This window comes from Puma concolor, chromosome C2 (genome assembly GCF_028749965.1).
Source record: "Puma concolor isolate L17-30 chromosome C2, mPumCon1.1.hap2, whole genome shotgun sequence".
NCBI classification, from domain to species: Eukaryota; Metazoa; Chordata; class Mammalia; order Carnivora; family Felidae; genus Puma; species Puma concolor.
In genome coordinates this window covers 10,716,691-10,739,185 of record NC_141675.1, presented here as the reverse complement: position 1 = coordinate 10,739,185, position 22,495 = coordinate 10,716,691, and the positions used below count along the sequence as shown (strand labels likewise).

Sequence of the window (22,495 nt, the reverse complement as noted above, 5' to 3'; positions counted from 1 at the left end):
GCGTGGGAAATGGCAAGGCAGGAGGAAAAGGTGGGAGAGTTGCTGGAGGAAGGAACAGCCTTTGCAGAGGCCCAGAGTTGAGAGAGAGGGCAGAGGATTTGAAAGCTTCCTGGTCAGTTCACAAAATGGGCTTTTCGGTAGTGCTGGGATGTGGAAATGCTGCCAGCCGTAGAAGTAAGTTAGTTGTGGTTCTGTTAGGCTTTGACAACTAATCCCTCGTTGTCCTCTGTCTCCTAGAAACTGCCGGAGGAGTTAATGGTGCAATGTGCCTGTTAATTTATGTTTTACCTGCATCTTGCTTTGAAGATATTTTATAGATCTAGCATTTTATTTTTGACGTTTTATGTTATTACCTATATATGCTCAGAGCAACATTAATATAGTTAGATCTAAAAAAAGGTATGAAAAAACAGAATTGACCCACGGCCCCACCATTACTCAGGTTCCACACATGATCTGTTCGGTCCTTGCCTGAGTGTATACACGAAGTTTGCGGCTGAAATCAAAGTGATTATAATCACAGGTTCTGCTTTCTCTCTATTCTCTTTCTCTCTCTCTCTCCTTGAAATTACAAGGTGTGTGTGTGTGTGTGTGTGTGTGTCTGTGTGTTTAAACAGTTGGTTTGTTCAAATCAGGATACAAACAAAAACTACACATTTTATTTCATTTATGTGTCTCTCAAGTTTCTTTTTTTTTTTTTAATGTTTTTTAATGCTTAACTGACTGAGCCACCCAGAGCCACCCAGGAATCTGTGCATTCCTCCCCCTCCTTCTTTTTCCTTGCAACTTATTACTTGAATAAAAATCTAGTCATTCATTCCTGTGGTTCATTCCTACTGAGTAGATGTGTCTGAATGCATCCCTATGGTGTCGTTAACAAGTTCTCCAGTCCTCCGTATTTTCTACAAACTGTCTATTACATACAGAGGTTCATCAGATTTAGATTTGTTTGTTGCAAGGCCATATCATGGGTGGTGATGTGTATTTCCATCAGGAGGTGCATGATGTCTGGTTAGTTCTGTTTTCATGGTACTAAGATTGATGAGTGGGCTTAGCTGATGTCATCCTGATCCCTCCATTATAATGTGGGCCCCTTGTTATTTTGATGCTTTTCACCTTGCTGTCATAATTTAACAGTATATATTAGAAGTCGTAGCATGGGATTCTGTAACACGTAATAATTTATTTTCTTCTCTCCTCAGTGTCTGCCCCACAATTGCCAGTTTGTGCAGGGGACACATTTCAGAGTTTATTTCCAGGGAGCTCTCTCCACCCCCTCAATCCTAATGACCAACCTAAGCTTTCTTGGTTCAATTTTTATTCTTAACTTTGCATCGCCTTTGAAAGTGTGTACTTACTTGTTGCTCTTGGTAATGGTACTTCAACCCTGCGTTCACAGTTCCTATCTGGTGCAGATCTCTGCTCCTCCCTGTGTATTTGGCATTTCTTACTAAGGCCACCTTCTTACTTTAGGAAGATGTAAAGTACAAATTACTGAGACAATAAATATTCAAATCACACAGGCCATCTGCCCCCGAACAGATGTCCACTGTAAGTCAATGTCAATCTCTGTTCCTTGGGGCCAGGGAGAGAGGCGAAGAAAAATACAGGCCAAGCAGGGCTGAAAGAGCCCTCTCCACTGGGAAGAAAAGGGAGGCTGATGAAGCAGTGGTTTCTACTTAGTTTCTAATTCACGCGGAGAAAAAGACTCTTTCCAGGAAAGTCAGTGAAGGAAGAAGCAATGATAACCCAAGAATATAGTGATACAAGGCCCGCAGATGGTTTACCATAATAGAATTGTTCCATGGACCACATGAGGGTTTTCTTTTCCCCTCAGTATATGTAGAGCATGTAATTTGCACCTGGTGCTGTGCTCAGTGTTGTTTTTTTTGTTGTTGTTTTTGTTTTTTTTTTGTTTTTTTTTTGTTTTTTTGGTATTACCTCAGATGAGATAACCCTCTAAGTGGGGTACTATTTGTCATCTCCACTTTCCAGATGGGAAATCTGAGGTTCTGGAAGGTTATGTAGCTGTCCCAGGTCGCACAGCTAGTAAAATTCCCACTGTGGGATTGAGATCTTGGGTAAGTCACCTAACCTCTTTGTGCCTCAGTTTCCTCATCTACAAAATGGGGATGATGGTATTACCTGGTCCCCAGGTTACTGTGCAGATCCTGTATGAAGTATTTGAGCTCTGAAGAAATGTTAGTTATTATTCTGCTACCTCTTCTTGGTGTCCTAGTGAGATCTTTAATCCTTTCCCCAGAAATCAATGGGATCTGTTCTTCATACTTATAATAGTCCTATTTTCTACAAGGTCTTCATCCTCTTTTTCCCCTTTGCCTGTCCCCATCTTATTTCTAGGAGTCTGTGCTGGTCCTTTTGATAGGAAAGTTAGATTGGCACAGGTCAGTGTCAGCATGTGGAGAGAACTTACCCCCATTCAGAGTATGCAAAAGTTTTATTTTGCACTTAGCTATCCAGTGTAGAGCATGTGATATGTGCCAGGCTCGTATTTTTGACCTGACAGAGAGGTGTCAAAGTGATGAAGAAAGGGCATAGCCTTGGCCCTTGCCTTTGCCACTATCAACTGAGCAGCCCTAGGTAAATCACGTTTCTTTTCTTGGTCTCAAATTTCTCTCCTGTGCAGTAGGAGGACAATGTTCAAGATCCCTGTTGTTCTAGTTGTTATGTATATGGACACGTGTGCTGGGTCAGAATGCGAATCCCCGGGCAAGTCCAAAATCGCCTGGGCACTGGCGTGGGTGAGCTGTGAGTGTTGGGGGCTGTGTCATTCCTATAGCAGGGACGTTTCTGGACGGTTTTTCTGTTATCAGTAAGATTCCAGGGCAGAGAAAAGTCAGAGTTCTGAGAAACCACTGTGGAAATGCCGCAGTGAGGTCTTTGCAAAGCATAGTGAGGGCTGGGGCCTCTGACTTTTTTCTCATCCCCAGCAGCCTCCCACTGTGTGGTCTGGCCACACCATCTCCATCCATATAAAAGGTGCAGTGGTTTTTAGTATATTCACAGAATATGTGCCGCCATCACCACAACCAATTTCAGAAAGTTTCGAAGAGCTCTGTGTTGACAAGTGCACAGTCATGTCCCTATCACCACAGCGAGATAGAGGACAGTCCCATCATCCCCCCAGATGCCCCTGTGCCATTCCTTTGTAGTCGGTCCTTCTCCCCACCTTGTAACCCCTTTGCCTTACCATGTAAGCTCATCAGTACGTACCTGTGAAGCCTGCTGGGATTTGGTTGGCATTTCGTTGAGTCTGTAGATCAACGTGGGGAGAATTGGCATGTCAGTAATGTTGCACCTTCCAATCCATGAACATGTTATACCTCTCCATTTATGTAAGTCTTCTCTGATTTCTTTGATCAGTATTTTTAAAAAAAATTTTAATATTTCTTTTCGAGAGAGAGACAGAGACAGAGTAGAGTGGGGAAGGGGCAGAGAGAGAGGGAGACTCAGAATCCGAAGCAGGCTCCAGGCTCTGAGCTGTCAGCACAGAGCCCGACAACAGGGCTTGAACTCACTGTGAGATCATGACCTGAGCCAAAGTTGGATGCTCAACTGACTGAGCCAGCCAGGCGCCCCTCTTTTATCAGTGTTTTGTAGTTTTTAGCATATTCTAAAGTTATATCTTTACCTAATAAATATTTTCTTTTTTCTTTTTTGATGCTACTGTAAATAGTCCTGTGTGTTTTTAACGTTTGATTTCAATGGTTTGTTGTTAATATATTGATTTTTGTATATTGAGCTTGCAACCTCTGATAATGCTAAACTCATTGATTAGCTCTTAGATCTTTTTATGGAGATTTTTTTCTACACCGATAGCCCTGTTGTTTACAAATAAAGTTTCAGGGTGTCTGGGTGGCTCAGTTGGTTCAGCTCCCAACTCTTGATTTAGGCTCAGGTCATGGTCTCCTGGTTTGGGGATTTGAGCCCTGCTTGGGGGCTCTTAGCACAGAGCCTGCTTGGGATTCTCTTTCCCTCTATCTCTGCCCCTTCCCTGCTCACGCTCATGGTCACGCGCGCGCTCTCTCTCTCAAATAAATACTTTTTTAAAAAGTTTTATTTCTTCCTTTTCAGTCTTTCATTTCTTTTTCTTACCTTATTGCAGCTTCCAGAAATATGCTGAATAGGATTGGTGAGAGATGATAACCTTCCCTTGTTCCTTAGGGGGAAAGCATACAGTCTCTCACCACTGAGTCTTAGATTAGCTGTAGATTTTTACGTACATGCCCTTTATCAGGTTAAGGAATTACCCTGCTATCCTAGTTTGCTGGAAGTTTTTATCATGAATGGGTATTGAATTTTGTCAAGTGCTTTTTCAGCATCAGCTGATACACATACCTGGTTTTTCTTCTTTTGGTCTGTTAATACGGTATCTACATTGATTTTCCAATGTTGAACCCGCCATGCCTCCTGGAATAAACTTTAGTTACTTGTTGTGCACCTGCATATTTTTATATATTGTTGGATTTGCTATGCTGATATTTTGTTGAGGGTTTTTGATAGCCTAGAAAGAATTGATCCTTAAGCTTACTCATGACCCAACCCACTTTCAGTCCATCCCTCTGAGACATTCACATACTAATAGTCTGATGTGGGTTTCTCTGAATCCTTGTCTCTCTTTCTCCTTTCTGTGATTGCTGTTCTCTTTGGCTTTGCATGTTTCTCACTTCTGCCCAGAAACTCCCTTCAGAAACAAGATTTAGAAAGAAGCATTCGAGCCCATGGCTAGATTCAAGTTGGTTTGCCTCACCTTCCTGAGATCCTAAATGCCCCGCCACCAGTAGTGCCCTTGGAAGGCAGTGTGTTTGTGTTGGATGTATCCGAGTGGTCTAGTTCCCCATTGGCAGGTGCAGGAGGGGAGGCTTTGTTTAGGACACACCCTCTCTGCTTCCTCCAAAGGCACCCAGACAAGGACAGGAGCAGGGCCTCTTGGTGGAGACTGAAAGGCCCTCTTTGTCTTAACCACCAGGTGGCTTTTGCGGCAGCACAGAGGACTCAGGGTCGGGTAAGGAAGGGGAAACGCGCAGGGAGCGGCTGGGTTTCAGCCTTCCGAGGTTATTTTTAATAAGTGAAGGCCAAGGGGGCGGAGGGCTTTCTGAAGGGAGGTCTGTGTTTTCGCCTGGCTCTGAGATGACTCAAGTGAGAGATCAAAGGAGAATGCAGACCCCTGGGGAGGGCCTGCCTGACACCTGCCTTCTGAACCTGGGGTCGCAGGTCGTAGGGCGCCCTAACCGTGCCTTTGAACTGGGGACAGGGTAGCCAGAGGAGGGAGGAAGAAAGGGTGAGGTGTTTCCCACCCCCTCCCCCCCACACTCTTGCCTGTTTGAAGCGGGAGGTTCACCATGGGCAGGCTTTCTGCTCTCCAGAAGCACAGACAGCCAGAGGGCAGGCAGGAGAGGTCCTCTCTGGGAGGCCGTTCTCCAGAACTGGGTCAGAGAGCAGGAGAGGGGATAGCTAATGGCCTGCAGAAGCGGGGAGGCCTGGCATACTTCCCTTTAATCTGTGGTTTCGCGTGGGGAAGTGTTTGGACAGATGGAATTGCCAGCTCCTTTCCAGCATTTTGTCAGCAGGCTGAGGAATCTGAGGCAGCCACCTCCCTACCGGGCCAGCAAGAGCCAGCAAGGGGAGTTTCCTGTTGGAACTCACCAGCTGCAGGGACCTGGTGGTTGGAGGGGGGCCTGCTCCCCATATCATCATGCAGTCTGGTGCATCGGAGGCCACCTCCTCGCCCATCTGTCTCCTCTGGCTGGTGCCGAGTCTAGTCCTGAGTCTCTTCTCCCCCATCTCCGGCATGCTGTGATTGGATTAGTTTTCCAGAAATCCATTTCTGCCTGTGGCTCTTCTCTGCTCAGTAACCTTCACTGGCTCCCCATTGTCCGTCCATAATAACTACTCTCTCGGCCTGGAATCTGATGCCCACTCCACGCCCCTTTACACACATGTGGGGTTTGCCCAAAATGGACAAGTCGCCTAGTCCCAAATATGCCCTGGGCCTTTGCACCCCGAGGCCTTCCTTTGTCATGCTCCCTCTGCTTGGAAGCCCCCATTTTGTCTTCTCTGTATATTCAAATCCGGCCTCCCACAGAGTCCTCACTAAGGCCATGACTGCCCCTGCAGAAGCCATGCCTCACCTGCCTTTCCAAGGACCTTCCTTATAAATCGCACCTCCCTGGTGGCATTTATCTCATTCTTTACAGTACTTGTGTCTGGGTCTGAGGCTCCTTCTCCTTTAGGACGGGGCCTGTGTCTAAGCTGTCCTTAACATTGTTCTCATCACCTGGTGACAGCACACTGCACTTAGGACAGTCACTGTTTATTTAGGTTTTTAAAAAATTTTTTTTAACGTTTATTTATTTTTGAGACAGAGAGAGACAGAGCATGAATGGGGGAGGGTCAGAGAGAGAAGGAGACACAGAATCTGAAACAGGCTCCAGGCTCTGAGCTGTCAGCACAGAGCTCGATGTGGGGCTCGAACTCACGGACCGGACCGTGAGATCATGACCTGAGCCGAAGTCGGACGCTCAACCGACTGAGCCACCCAGGCGCCCCGACAGTCACTGTTTAAGAGCCACTGTGTGCTAAGAACTTCTCAAACATCCCATTTATTTTTCCCAACAAACCCCTGAAAGAACTTTTTAGTACCTAGCATTCGTGAATGTTTACTAGAGACGTTCCAGGCTGTTCTAAATGTTTTGGCGCAAATCGGCTCAGTTAATCCTCATATCAACACTGTGTGGTAGGTTTAATTATCCCCCTTGCAAAGATGAGGAAACTGAGGCGCAGAGCGGTTAACTGGCCCTCTGGTAATTGTGTTTGCTGAGTTAGAGGTTGCTGACCATGCTTTATTGCTCCCACTCAGATCTACGTATTCTAATTGGGCACCAGCCTTTGGCCAACACTCAAGACTTCCTTCTCCACTCCTCACTGGGTACCATATGATGATCATACATCCTTAACAACTGTGGTTTTCCATCAGCGACACATGCTTACAATCCCTTAATGGTTCTTGTATACTTGCTTTGTCATATTTTATCCCAGACTAATTTCTTCTTCCCCAGGCTGGCACTTTTTTGGCATTACGCTGCCTCTGTTTTTAATCAAGGCCTCCCACACCCACATTCTCAAATTCAGCAGGCACTCACTTCTGGCAGGAGCCCAGGGCTGGATGCCAGGCTTCCTGCTGGGACTGGCCCCACAGCTTCTCCAAATATTTACTTCCCCAGGATAGCCTCCAAATTACAGAGTAGTTCCCCTGCATCACGGTTTCCTTGGGATCGTCTTTGGCAAAGTGGAAACCAATGTAGCCTTGTATCCCTTGTGCTGAGCACAAGGCTGCTACAAGGTTGATCCTTAATAAATAATCACTGAATAAATAACTTGATTCTTTCCACTTTAAAAACTAGGCTTGGGGCACCTCAGTGGCTTAGTTGGTTAAGCATCCGACTTCAGCTCACATCATGATCTTGTGGTCTTTGAGTTCGAGCCCCGCGTCAGGCTCTGTGCCAAGGGCTCAGAGCCTGGAGCCTCCTTCGGAATCTGTGTCTCCCTCTCTCTCTGCCCCTGCCACGATCATTCTCTCTCTCTCTCCCTCTCTCTCTCTCAGAAATAAACATTTAAAAAAAAAAAAAGGCTTGTCTAACTGGGAAACCAGGGAAACTCTAAAACCAGATGTAGGAGTTAGCTTTTGCTCTATGACAAATAGTCATAAAATCTGTCCACATGTCTCCAGATGCCTCAGTTTCCTCGTCTGTGGAATGGGGGTAATAACAGAACTTACCCCCATGCCTAAGGAAACTAGCCATTTGCAGAAATAATGATCATACCAGTATTATTTCAGTAACTTCTAAAAAAAAAAAACGCTCATGTCCCAGCAGGGGCTGTTAAGCCCACCCTGCTCCCACCAGTCCTGGAGAAGATTCTTTGGCAGTCATACTCTTTTATTTTGTTAATCACCTCATCAGGGAACCTCTGGGAAACACTAGCTCCTTCTGCCTGTAAGACCATGGCTACACACGGAGGTTTTACCCATCTGATTTTATCCAGTTTTCTAGGATTTACCATCTTAAAAAAAAGAAAAAAAAAAGAGCATTTAATATATTTTCTATGTTTTCCCATTTCTGAATTAATATGGTGGGTTGCCTTGATTCTAAGACATTATTGAGGCTCACCACTCATGGTGGTAAGACTCACCACTGATTTTGGAATGGAGGGGCTGGGGGGGAGGTTAGATTACATACTAATCATTTTTTTTTAAATTTTTTTTAAATTTATTTTTGAGACAGAGAGAGACAGATTATGAACAGGGGAGGGGCAGAGAGAGCGAGGGAGACACAGAATCTGAAGCAGGCTCCAGGCTCTGAGCTGTCAGCACAGAGCCCGACGTGGGGCTCGAACTCACGGGGACCGTGACGTCATGACCTGAGCCGAAGTCAGATGCTTAACCGACTGAGCCACCCAGGCGCCCCGATTACATACTAATCTTATGTAAATTACATTCCAATCTCAGCAGCATCAAGACCTCTGTGCTTGAGGGAGGGCACTGGGGAGGGGGGGGGCTTACAAATTAGAATTACAGAAACACATTATTTTCACTGTTTGTTACATCCTTCTTTTGGGTCAAGCACAGAGCTGCACATGTGTTAACGCATTTTGCCCTCACAACATCCTTATAAGGTACACTTGTAAGAATGAAGAAAGATGAAGAAATTGAGGCGTAGAAAAGTGAGGCCACGCAGCTGGAACGTGGCACCAGCCACTGAGCTGAGGCGGTTGGACCAAAGGCAAGCTGCCTTTCAGAAATATAACTGGATTTCTATAGAACAGATCTGATGGCTGGAGCATCTACTCTCTTCCTATCTGTGGAAGGTCACCAACCTCTTTGGACTCTACGAACAGCCATTCCTAGAAGCCTGATACTTAATCCAAGGAGGGGCAAAGGCCTGGTCCAGCTGACTAGGACAAGCACTGGTGAGTGAGTTCTTTCACTGAGTGGCTGCTTTGTGGGCTCCAGGGAGGCCCAGACCCTGCCTGGATCTACAAGGAAGTTTCTTCTTCTCGGGGGCACGAGACCTGAAAGGGGATAATGGCAGAGGCCAGAAAAGGGATGGGAGTGAAGTGTTGGAGGAGGGAGAGGCCCCTTCAGTCCAGGGAACAGAAGGGCAGAGAATGCTTCGTGGGCCGTCTAGAACCGTATGACACGGTAGCCACTAGCCACACGCGGCTATTTAAATTTAAATCAATGACGTTAAACATTCCTCAGTCACGTCAGCTCCATTCCAAGTGTTCCGCTCTTGCTGTTGCCTGTCATATTGCGCAGCACAGGTAGACACAACATTTCCATCATCGTGGAAAATTCTGTTGGGCACCTGACCCTGGATCCAGCTGCAGCAAAGACCACATTGTCCGCGGGACATAGGGAGATGCTGGGCCTGTGCAGGGGCCTGGTTCTGGGAGGTGACTGGTGAATAGGGGTGTTCCCTGTGGAGAGTGTGATAAGAGAGGTGGAGAGAAGGGTGCCCACTTGTAGGCTGTACCTTGAGCAAGGAGAAAGGCCCACCAGCGCGTCCCCAGGCTTGTCTGAGAGGGGCTGAGGCGGCTCCCCGTGGTCTCACAACAAACAGTGTCATCTGAGGTGACCTGAGTGGGTGGCTTACTCACTGTAGCCTCAAGTCCGGCTCCCCTGGAGCACCTGCCTTTGCCTTGAGTTCCGCCCCCCTCCTTTTTTTAAAAAAATGTTTGTTTTTGAGAGAGAGACAGAGCACAAGTGGGGAGGGGCAGAGGCAGAGAGGGAGACACAGAATCTGAAACAGGCCCTAGGCTCTGAGCTGTCAGCACAGAGCCCATTTGCTCCCATATTATTGTAGAGCAGATCTTCTACTGTGTTTCGTCTCATCCCTGATATTTCAGTCTGTGTCTAAATTGCTGGGCATCCCATTCGCTCGCCGTGTTGGCATCTGCTCGGGCAGCCTCTCTTCTGCTTATGCCTAAGAGCAAAGCCCTGCATTCAGTGCTGCCTTTCTATAAACCCTGGAGAGCCTGAGGGGAAATGATTACAGAAAAGAAGCTGCCCCCAGCCTGCCAGCCATTTTTACCCGAAGGTTGCTGTTGAGAATCCAGCCTAACCCCAAGCTCAGGTCTGCGTTTACCATTGAAGGCCAGTGCACTGGGGCTGGGCACTGGGGATGCAGCAGGGGCTGAGTCTGGGTCCCTGCCTGTGTACTCACAAGTAGGCATACAGCGGGCAGAGGCAGTCTTGGCTGGGATATGAGCTTAATAGCTTGTCTCAAACTAAAGCTTTGCTGTGGCACGGTCTACATCTGGACACGTGCATGCAGGTTGTAATTCACACAGTTTCCCGATGGGCCCTTGCTTCTGGGTTTAAAGCGCCTACTCGTTTTAGGATGCACAGGATAAAAGTGAATCCTACATGTCTCACCCCACATGTAAAAGTAGGGCCTCTTCAGAGTGATGCTTTTACGTTCCTCCCCCATCCATCTCACTCCCCCCCACCCCCGGACATGAGTGAACGAGAATGCGGCCCAGCACAGTGCCTGGAACGTAGGTCTCAGGAAACGGACATCAAATTGCATTCAGTCATATATTCATTCATGTGTTTACCAAATATCCACGGACACCACGTGTACCATTCAGGGTTCCTGGCACTGGGGAAATAACAGTGAACAAAACAGATTAAAATCCCCATCGTCGTGAGGCTTACATTCAGAGATGACAGACAATAATAATAATAATAATAATAAACAGGTAAAATAAACAGCTTTGCTGGGCAGTGATAAGGTCTCTGAAGCAGAATAACTGAATAAGTAGCATCTGCAAATGACAAAATAATTACCTTTTTAGAAGCAGAATATAAAACTGTATCTGCAGCATGAGCCAATCTTTGAAAAGGAAAAATAATGCATATATGCTTTAAACATACATAGGTGGAAAGAAATACTCCAAAATGCCAGGGGTGGTGGTTATCCCTGAGAAACGGGATGATAGGTGATTGTTCTTTTCTTTTTAAAAAAAAAATTTTAATGTTTATTCACTTTTGAGAGAGAGGGAGACAGAGCACGAGCGGGGCAGGGGGCAGAGAGAGAGGGAGGAGACACAGAATCCAAAGCAGGTTCCAGGCCCCACACTGTCAGCACAGGGCCCGATGCGGGGCTCGAACTCATGAACCATGAAATCATGACCTGAGCCGAAGTCGGACACTCGACTGACTGAACCACCCAGGAGCCCCTGATTTTTATTTTCTTAAATAGATACTTACATGAATTGATTTTCTGTAATGAACAGTGTTGATTATACCTTTGAGTATCTTTGGTTTAAGCAGGAGACTTGACATGAATCCCATTCCTTACAGGCCATTTCTGAGTTGGAGCCCCAGAGCACTGCTTCCAGCATGAGGGAAGCTGAGGCAGAGCAGGACTTCCCTTCCATCATGCAGAGTCCCAGGCAACGTTCAGTGCTTGCTCCCAGGGGGTCAGGACAAAGGATTCAAGTCCTTGCTGAAAACAGAGACCAAAACCTGGGAGAGGGGGCTGTGAAGAGGAACAGGCCCTGTAGGCAGAGCAGTGCAGTGGTTAGACCTCAGGGCCATGCCAGGGGCCCAGCTGGTTCCTCTGCCTGACTGTGTGACTTTGAACAAGTTGCTCAACCTCTCTGTGCTTCAGGTTTCCTCGTGAAAGGACAGTGATAACAGTACTGGGACTGTTGTGAGGGTAAACTTGTTTAAAAATCGGAGAGTCCTTAGCTCAGTGCCCGGAGAGAGGAAGAGTAAGCACTCAGAAAGGGTCGTACCTGTCATTTGTAGAGCAAGTCAAGGAGGGCAGTGTGCTATCAGCGACGGTGACAGAGAAGACATGGCAGAAAGAAAACCACATGTGAAACAGAGAAGAGGTGGCTGTGGGGACTGGATTCAACCTGCTGGCCAAGCCCCGTGTCCTTTCATTGGGTACCGTCCCCTGTATCCCTCCCCTCTCCCCCAAAAGCTCCGGGGATTTGTCCCTCCTCCGTTGGTGCCACCGCTTGAACTGGTCTCACTGAGGGCCAGCTGCTGAGCAGGAATGCAGTTCAGATTTCTCCAGAGCAAACGTTGAGAAAGTTCCTTAAAGAAGCCTGAGAGGAACAAAGGTGGGCGATGCCTCCCCTCCATGGAGGGGGCTCGTTCTTTGTAGCCCCTCCAGTCACCACCTTCTCACACGTCTCTGCAGGACTCCTGCTTGCTGACTTGGGAACAGACGTGATGACCCTGGGTGGGTTGGGTCCAAGCTCAAGCCTCTGAGACATGGCTCTGGAACACACTCACTTGTCACAGGGTCTTGGGAGTCTGGGTTTGTGCTCTGGCCCCACCATCGACCGTCCGTGGCAAGTGACCCACCCCTGGTCCTCCCCGTCTTCAGATGTGTGAATGGGGCACAGTGCTGCCTGGCCGTGTTTGTTGGGGGCGCTGCTGCCGGCGTGACAGGAGTTAGTGTGGCCTGCCTCTGCCAGTGCTCCCTTCGCCCCTCGGCAGTTTCCGTGGGAGTGAACTCCAGACCCTTCAAGCTACATCAAGTTCTTCTAAATTTCTTGCGATCTTTGGAAAACCCTGCGCATTCATTCCTTCTTAGCTTATCTCAGTTTATGGTGAAGAATTTGTGAGCATGTGGACGTGGGTGTTGATCTCTTCCTTTAGACCGTGAGCTCCAGGAGGGCAAGGATTGTGTCTGTTCCGCTGATGATTGTTGCTAGTCCCTAGCACAAAGTAGGCAGAAAATGGTTTTTGAATTGTCATCACCAGAAAGGAGAGTAAATTGGAACAAAAAGACCCACCCCGCCCATTCCTCTCTCTCTCCCCGTTCGCTTTGCCGACAGACATTCAGTAGCCAGTGTTCAGGCTGGGATGTCCTTGGGAGACGTGGCTTTGGGGCTCCAGGGCTCCAGCCATTACTGCCATGGCAACAGGACGCCGGGGAGCGTGCTGCAGCGGGCCAGCCTGTGTCCATGCCCGGCTCAGACGTGTGAGCAGGGGCGATTGGTGCCGAGTGCTTCCCGTCTCTGTACCTCGGCCTCCTTGGGTCACGAGGAGCCGTGCCAATAGGCCTTTCCCTTTGTGGTTGAATCCCCCATTCCCTGTGGCATCTCCACATTGTCTCAGTTGCCCTTGGTCCCCTCTGCTGACCCACTTCTCGGGGGAGGTGGCCGCCTACCGCCCGCACATACGCAAAGCCGCGTGTCCTCCCCTCCCCTGGTCATGGTGGGAGCAAGGCGGCAGAGGACGTTGCTTTCGTTCGTGAAATTGAATCAGCCGCAACAGAGACTAGGAAATCGAGTCGGATACTGAAAGAGAACAAACTAGAGAAACTGCTACTTGCAAACAAAAAACATTGCCGTTTCAGTTTGGTTCAATATAAGGACCAAACCACCAAGTTTGCTACATAATAAGCATCAGTGGTGCTTCTGATCCTTTCTGATATAATGATGTTTTTGACAAGTTGAGCGTTCCGTCTCCGTAGTCTGAGTGTGACCTGATGACCTTTGCTAGCCAAGAGCGGTGGGGACGTGGGTGACGTGATGTTGCCCAGGTTGCCGTCCGGGCTCTGTGGTGCAAAATTGATTAGGGACAGGGGAGCATGGCCTGGCCTCAATAACACGCTGAGAATGTTCTGGCTCCTTCACAAACCATACTCACCGATACCCTGGAGATCCTGGATGCCAGACCTCCTGGGGCAGTTAATGAGTCCATCAGCCAACTTTGAAAGGTGTTAGCAGCCTCCAAAAGTCCTTTGTGCTAGGTCCCCGAAGTGAAGTTTAACGAAAAAGCACGATTCTCTTCTCAAAGCGCTTGAGCCCAGTAAGGGAGGGAGACGTGGTTGTTTTTGTTTAATGCAATAGAGTGTCACAGAGCTCGCACAGAGGATGGCAGGATGACCCCAGAAACCATCCATTCACTCGGTGTTGAATTCCCTACCTATTATGTGCAGGGCACTCTGCTAGGAGCAGAGAGTAAGAGTGAAACCAGCAGAGTCCCTAGAGTAGTTGGGAGAAGGGTAGTAAACAAGGTGACCAACAAGCAAATACACATCTAACCAAACACCAAATAGGTTTAGTACCAATCACAAAGGTTCCATCAGAGAGAATACTGGGGACCCACCTGAGCGGGGGGCAGCCCTTGAGGCACTCTGGGAGCCCAGTGTGCCCAGAGAAGCAGCAGAAACTGGGACCAGAACCTGCAGGTGGAGCTTAAGACACAACCCCAGGGCGCCTGGTTGGCTCAGTTTGTTGAGCATCCGACTCTTGATTTCGGCTCAGGTCATGATCTCGCGGTTCGTGAGTTCGAGCCCCACTTAGGGCTCTGTGCTGACAGTGCGGAGCCTGCTTGGGATCCTGTCTCCCTCCCTCTCTCTGCTCCTCTTCCACTCACTCTCTCTCAAAATAAATAAAGAAGCATTTAAAAAAAAAACCCACAAAACCCAGAAGCTATAAAAAATGTGTAGATTCGACTGCATAAAAAATTTTAATTTCAGTAATAGAAAAGATAAAAACTAAAGGCAGCTGAGAGAATATATTTGCAATATCTGCAACAGGCAATAGGTTAATATTCAGAATATAAATGTCAAATCTATAATAAACTTATGAAAAGATATTCAGCCCACTAGTTATCAGGGAAATTAAGATTAAATAAAAGATATCATTTCCTTTCTTTTTAAATACTGATAATAATCTGTGTGAGCAAGACTCCCTATGCGGGGGAACTCATCTTTTTTTTTTTTTTTGGATAGCACTTTGGCAGCAAATATCAAAATCTTGCCTGTGAATATGCTTTCACTTCATAATTTCACTTCTGAGAACCTTTCAGAAATGTACATACATGCAGAAAGCAGCTTGTCCAAGAATATTCTTTTGCAGGATGATGTGTACTTGCAAAGAACTGGGGATGTGACAAATGCCCATCAGTAAAAGATTGTGTAAGGTGGTACTTCCTGACCAGAGGGGGTGCCCCCCCCCGCCCCCCAGGATCTTTGCCAACATCTGGAGACATTTTTGGTTATTGTGCCTGGGGAGGTGCTTAGTAGCACCTGGCATTTTGTGGGTGGGGGACAGGATGCTGCTAACCGTACTACAGGACAGTCCCCACCAAAAAATTACCCAGCCCCAAATGTCAGTAGTGCTGAGGTTGACAAATGCTGGGTCAAATAAATCCGTAGCCAGTTGGAAGAAAAGGGTAAGTCTATACGTGTGCCATTAAAGATCTCTAAGACATGTCATTAGCTTTTTTACAGCTTAATGTGTGATTTTTATAATACAAGAAAAGAAAACAGCAAATTTAAAAAACCACTAAATGATCAGTTCTCCCCAGAGGCAACCACTGTTACCGGTTTCTTATGTGTCCTTCCAGAAATAGTCCCAGCACAGACAAGCATATTTGGTTTTTAATAAGCTGTAGGTATTTTGCTGCATGGTTAGATTCAGAAACTCATGCATTAATTAGCCGGATGCTAGCGGCCTGCACCTGACGACCCCTGACATCACGTTTTTTAGGTTATTCCCCCCCCCCCGCCTCTTGTGTTTTCAAGGGCATTTTTATGTTTGGATACAGAACAAAACTGTGTGCTGGGGTTCGGGAGGGGGGGAAGGAGCCTATAACCAAAAGGCTGATATATTGGTGAGTGAAAGGAGGACGCAGAGGAAATAAGCCGGCGAGCGTTCCCTTGCACGTGGGTGGCAGTGAGGTTCCACAAGGGCTGTTTGGTGGTGCTGACCCGGGGGGGGGGGAGGGGGGGCTTTAACAGGGAGGTGGGGCGAATTTCCTCCCACCCCAGGGCAGAATTCAGCCAAAGTTAGAAACATATCAAATCCCTCTTCTGCCGGCCCACAGCCAAGCAGAGTCATTAATGGGCCTCCTTGCAGATCCAAGCGCACTTTGCAATCACTGACTCGCCCCATCTCTGACTTTTTGAACAAGCCTGGCTTTCATCTCCTGGGCTTTTCCAGAAAAGCCTCTTAGAATTGGGTCTGAGACTTTTTGATGTTGGCTTTCATCAGCGACTTCTCTTTCCCCTGCTTGTCTTCCTGGCTGATACATTATTCCAAGGTCAGGATAAAAAACCTTGCGAGAAGGTGGGGTTGGGTGACCTGCCCACATCCAGCCCGAGGTTCTCGAAACATAAGGTGTCTGGTGCCATCTTCAGCCAGATGCAGGCGTGTTCAGCAGACCAGACTCCGGCAGGAGCACAGGAAGACCAAGCCTCCTGAGGGAATGTTCCAGAGCACAGACTGCAGGCAGCAGGTGGCAGGGCCCCCGAGACCACCGGAGGCTTCTGCTGCCCAGCTCAGAAGAACGCTTCTCCTGAAGCCTGCCTCTTGAGTCTTCTCCAGAAATGTTCCATCTTAGACTTCAAAATGCTTTTTCTTCCTTGAGGGACACCCACCCAGACTGAGAACCTGAGGAGGCTGCCTGGAGCCTGCTGTAGAGTTAAGACCAGGATGTTTTAGTTCCAGAGTTGGGGGTGGGGGTGGAGAGGCGGGGGTGGGGGGGAGAGGGACATTCATTTCTCCCAAGTGATGTCAGCCTGTTTCAGGTGTGAAATTTAAACCCTCTGTTGCTTGCTTTCACAAAAATCATCTCTTCTTTCTAGTAAGCATTTTCATAGAGTCAGAAACGACACAGTTTGGGGGAGAAAGGAGTGGTTTCTAATCTGAGATGATTCTGGGGATTCTGAACAGTGCCACAGCCGGGCTGTGAGACCCTGGCTTTGAGTTGGGGGTGCTTGCAACAATACTTTTAAACCTCTGGATGTTTGTGTTAGATATTTTATTTTCTTTTTTTTTTTTTTTTTTTAATTTTTTTTTTCAACGTTTATTTATTTTTTTTGGGACAGAGAGAGACAGAGCATGAACGGGGGAGGGGCAGAGAGAGGGGGAGACACAGAATCGGAAACAGGCTCCAGGCTCTGAGCCATCAGCCCAGAGCCCGACGCGGGGCTCGAACTCACGGACCGCGAGATCGTGACCTGGCTGAAGTCGGGCGCTTAACCGACTGCGCCACCCAGGCGCCCCAGATATTTTATTTTCAACTGTCATGGCAGTTTGATATAAAAGGACAAGCCTTTGAGAGGAGCTGGAGAGCACAAATTACTCCTTTGGACGGTATCACATTGAAGTTACTCTACACAGAATCACGTCTGCCTTCCAGAAGCCTCCCAGCCTTCCTTAGCCCTGAAGTCAGAACTGCTACTTCAGTTTGTCTCAATTCTGCTGTGGTGTTTGATTTGCTTCTCTGGCTGGAAACAAGAAGAGGTCTGAGGGGGCCGTGGGTGGGGTGGGGGAGAATGAACACCCTAGGGCGTTTTCTCCACCATGCTCTTGCTTGCTCATTCTCCTGCTCCACCTTTCTGGCTGCCCCCAGGGTATCGATCTAGAGGATTCAGGGGTCTGCATCATTTGCAGAGGTTACCTGCTGGCCTTAGAAAAGTTCTGAACAGTTTGGTGTCAGATCTTTCTTTCTTTCTTTCTTTCTTTCTTTCTTTCTTTTCGTTCTTTCTTTTTTTAGAGCGCATTAGCTGCGATGCTGGCCATTTAAAGTAGGGATGAATGAATTATTGGGCAAAAAGGAAGCTTTTAGTTGCATGCATTAGTACATACCATGTGCAGTCTAAATGCGATTTTCCAAAGTTGGGATTCCCAGAAGAAGAGCACACGGTAGGTAGGTGGCATTAGGCCAGTTGAACCGGGTTCGGGAAGTCTTACTTTACAAGCATGTTTCCCAGGGAGGTTTGCGATGGTTTGCGGTAGAACGATAATGTCCTTCCTGCTGAAGGTCCTCGGCCCTGGGAGTTCGTAGAGGAAGACCTGCCCGGACCCCTGTTGTTCACTGGGAAACTCCCACATCTCTGTGTCATCATGGAAAGAGGTGGCTCTGTCACAGATGAAGAGTTGTACAAATTATTCTAATCTTTGCATTCAGTTAAGCACAAAATTGCCTCTTCACCCAGGAATCACGCCTCATAATCCTGAATTCGCTGCATTTTAAGGCAGGCCTTGAACGCCCCAGTGCGGGAGGGGTCAGCGCCAGGTGGGGACACCCATAGACCGGGAGGCCTGCAAATGGGGACTGATAATCAGCAGAGCCCTGGCGAGATCACGCATAGTCCCGAGTGAAGCAGAGCTCCCCTCGGAGCTTTAAAACAGCCTCGAGGCATGAATCATTCTATTACCAAGGCTGGCCGGCTTGAGAGGAACCGAAAAAATGAAAATTACTCCTGTTGCTCATTAGCAAAGGGGAATACGCAAATGTCGAGGGTCCCCCTGCACACCGCTGTTTGGATTTGACAAGCAGAGCACTCTCTTCGTGCCAGAGTCTTTCCCAGCCTTCGTATCTGTTCGGAGCAGTTGGACAGACGCTAGAAATGAGGGGCTTGAGAAAATAGAGCGTTTTTCACGCCACTTGAACCAGTGTCAGATACATTTTGTGATTTGATGCTCATTAGAGACTCACATTTTCTTTTTTTCTTTTTTTTTTCCTTTTTTTTTTAAAGCTTGTTTATTTTGAGAGAGAGAGTGGGCGCGCAATCAGGACGGGGACAGAGAGAGAGAATCCTAAGCAGGCTCTGCACTGTCAGCACAGAGCCCGATACGGGGCGTGAACTCACGAACTGTGAGATCCTGACCTGAGCCGAAGTCGTTCACTCAACCGACTGAGCCACCCAGGTGCCCCGCGACCGGCATGTTTTAAAGGCTCGCACTATGGGAAAGTGCACTTTCCCAACCTTGCAGCCAGTCTGTGAGGAAATAACCTGAATCGCAGCGGTTCCTCAATGTCCTGTCGTTGTTTGTTCCCTGGGTGGCCGTCCTGGCTGGGCGTTTCTCTGATGTCCCTGTATTTCTGTCCCAGGTCACTCTGCTGATCGCCTTCATCTGCGTGAGGAGTTCTGTGTGGACCAGGTACAGTGCCTACAGCTACTTTGAAGTGGTCACCATCTGCAACTTGATAATGATCCTCGTCTTTTACCTGGTGCATCTCTTCCGTCTCTACCGCGTGCTCACCTGCATCAGCTGGCCCCTGTCGGTAAGGGAGTGGCCTGGCCCGATTCTGGGCACCCAGAAGTCAGGGTATTAGCTGAGGCACTGAGACCCAACAGAATCCATCCCATCTGTGCCCCCTGGTGTCCACCTGCTCTTCCTCCGTCTCTTCCTGCTGTGGCCCTGCACGTCCCAATGTCTGCCGGACATCTCTGCCTGTGTCCTGCTGTGCCTCCTGCCTCAGTGTTTATTCTCTTGAGTGGCAGGAAACGGGCCATGTGTGTGAGTTTGGAGGAAGAAGCTCCTAAAGGCGATGGGGATTTATACTGTTGGGAGTACTGAATGGTAAGATTCAGCAGCTAAAAGGACTGGCAGAGTCCGAGGAAAGATTTCAGAAGTTTCCAGGATTTTTTTCTTCCCACTCTGTTATTTAAAAAAAATTTTTTTAAATGTTTATTTATTTTTTGAGAGACAGAGCGTGAGCAGGGGAGGGGCAGAGAGAGAGGGAGACACAGAATCCGAAGCAGGCTTCAGGCTCTGAGCTGTCAGCACAGAGCCCAACATGGTGTTTTAACTCATGAACCGAGAGATCATGACCTGAGCCGAAGTCGCACACTTAACTGAGCTAGGCAGGCGCCCCTCTATTATTTTTTTATAAGCTTGGTTGACATATACTTCACGTGCCGGACAATTGCCTATTTAAAGTGTACAATTCTCCAGATTTTGCTATCTTCCCAGAGTTGTGCAGCCATCGCCATAGTCAATTTTAGAACATTTTCCTCGCTTCAGAAAGAAACCCCATATGCTTTAGCTGTCACCTCCTACCTTTCATCCCCTCCAACCTTAAGCAACCACTAATCTACTTTCTGTCTCCATGAATTTTCCTCTTCTTGACATTTCCTGTAAATGGAAGCATATGTGTGGTCTTCTGTCACTGGTTTCTTTCACCTAGAGTGTTTTCATGGTTTTTCTATGTCGTGGCATGCGTCAGTACTTCCATTTTTTTTAATAACCAAGGAATATTCCATTAAAAGGATATATACCACATTCTGTTTATTCTGATGGACATTTGGGTTGTTTCCACCTTTTGGCTATCATGAATAATGCTGCTGTGAACATTCACGTACAAGCTTTCTGCGTGGACGTGTTTTCATTTCGCTAGGGAATATACCAGAGAGTGGAATTGCCGGTTCCCGTGGTAACTGTGTTTAATTGTTTGAGGAGCTGCCAGACTTTTTTCCAAAGTGACTGCACCATTTTATATTCCCATCAGCAGTGTAGGAGGGGTCCGATTTCCCCACATCCTTATCAATATTCGTCATTTTCTTACTTTCTGATTTTAGTCACTCTAACGAGTATGAAGTGGTATCTCATGATTTGCATTTCTCTGATGACTGTTGATGTCAATCATCGTTCCGTGAGCTTTCTGGCCATTCATGTTATCTTCTTTAGAGAAATGTCTGTTCAGATCCTTTGCCCATTTTTGACTAGGTTGTCATTTTATTACCGAATTCTCAGTCTTTTGTATATTTTAGTTAGAAGTTCCTTATCAGATAAATGATTGGCAGATATTTTCTCCCATTCTATTGGTTATTTTTCACTTTCTTAAGTTTTTTTTAATGTGTATCCATTTATTTCTTGAGAGAGAGAGAGCACACGAGCCTGGAGGGACAGAGAGAGAGGGAGAAAGAGAGAAATGCCAAGCAGGCTCCGCACAGAGGGGCTTGAACCGGCAAACTGTGAGATCATGACCTGAGCTGAAACCAAGAGTTTCAACTGCCTGAGCCACCCAGGCACCCCTAGTGTTCACTTTCTTGATAGTGTTCATTAAAGCACAGGTTTTTAGTTTGATGAAATCTAATGTAACTACTTTTCTTCTGTTAATGATGTTTTTGGTATAAAATCTTAAAAGCCAAACCCAAGATCATGAAGATTTTACTCTGTGTTTTCCTCTAAGGAGTTTCATAGCTTCAGCTCTTACATTTAGGTATTTTGTCTATTTTGAATTAATTTTTTGTGTCTGGTGTGAGGTAAGGATTCAACTTCATTCTTTTGAAGGAAAGAATACGTTGAAATGTAAATATCCAGTTGTACCAGCACCATCTGTTGGGAAGACTGTTCTTTCCTCATTGCATTGTCTTGACATCCTGGCTGAAAATGACCATAAACACATGGATTTATATCTGGACTCCCAGTTGCATTGATCTTACCACACGGTCTTGATTGCTGAAGATTTGTAGCCAGTTTTCAAATTAGGAATTCTGAATCTTCTGTTTGTTCTTTTTCAGGATTGTTTTGGAGTTTTGCAATTCCATATGAATTTTAGAGTCAACTTTTTAGTTCCTACAAAATGTCAGCTGGGATTCTAATACAAACTGCACTGAATCTAGAGATCAATTTGGAGAGTATTGCCATCTTAACATTAAGTTTTGTGACCTAGGAACATGGGAGGTTTTCCCATTTATTTAGATCTTCTTTAATTTCTTTCATCAATGTTTTATAGTTTTCAGAGTGTAAGTTTTGGTGCATTTGGCACGGGGGAACTTAAATCTGTTTCTAAGTACCTTATTTTTTTGATGATATTTCAAATGTAATCATTTTCTTAATTTTATTTTTGGATTGTTCATTCCAAGTGGATAGAAATACAAGTGATTTCTGTATATTGATCTTGTATCCTTAACCTTGGTGAACTCATTTTAGATCTAACAGACTGTTAGTGGATTCTTCAGGATTTTGTAGATATAAGATTATGCCATCTATGAGTAGAGATAGTTTTATATTCCTTTCCAATCATTTTCTTATCTTATTGTTTTTATTCAACTAAGAAATTAGTTGAATATTGAAGTGGCAAGACCACACATCGCTATCTTGTTCCTGAGCTTAGGAGGAAAGCATTCCATCTTTCATCATTAAATATAATGTTAGCCGTGGATTTTTACAGATGCGATTTATCAGATTGAAAAAGTTAATTTCCAGTCCTACTTTGTTGAATGTTTTTTTTATCATGAAAGGGTGTTAGATTTTGTCAAATGCTTTTTCTTAGTCTGTTGAGGCAATCGTGGGTTTTCCCCCTTAATATTCTTCTAATATAGTGTATTACATTGACTTTCATATGTGGAACTAAAGTTTGCATCCCTGGGATAAATTTTGTTTGGTCATGATATGTAATTCAGTTTATATGTAGCTGGGTTTGGTTTGCTAGCATTTTATTGAGAATTTTTATATTTGTATTTGTAAGAGATACCAGTGTGTAGTTTTCTTGTGATACCTTTGTCTGGTTTTGCTATCACTGTAATACTGGTCTCATAGAATAATTTGGGAAGTGTTACCACCTCTTCTATATTTTAAAAGAGTTTGTGAAGAATTGGTATTCTTATTTAAATGTTTGGTAGAATTCTGCAGTGAAAGCATCTGAGCCTGGGTTTTTCTTATGGGTGATTTATTATTCTTATTAATACAAACTCTACTT

At 46.4% G+C, this 22,495-nt stretch overlaps 1 protein-coding gene across 1 annotated transcript in view; it reads left to right on the top strand.

Moving 5' to 3' along the window:
• Window positions 1-22,495, top strand: part of CMTM7 (CKLF like MARVEL transmembrane domain containing 7) — a 64,095-nt gene that overhangs the window by 32,193 nt on the left and 9,407 nt on the right. The window contains exon 3 of the mRNA XM_086676244.1: window positions 18,899-19,072. Within this exon, the coding sequence (XP_086532370.1) occupies window positions 18,899-19,072 (174 nt within the window). The remainder of the gene's footprint in view (window positions 1-18,898; window positions 19,073-22,495) is intronic.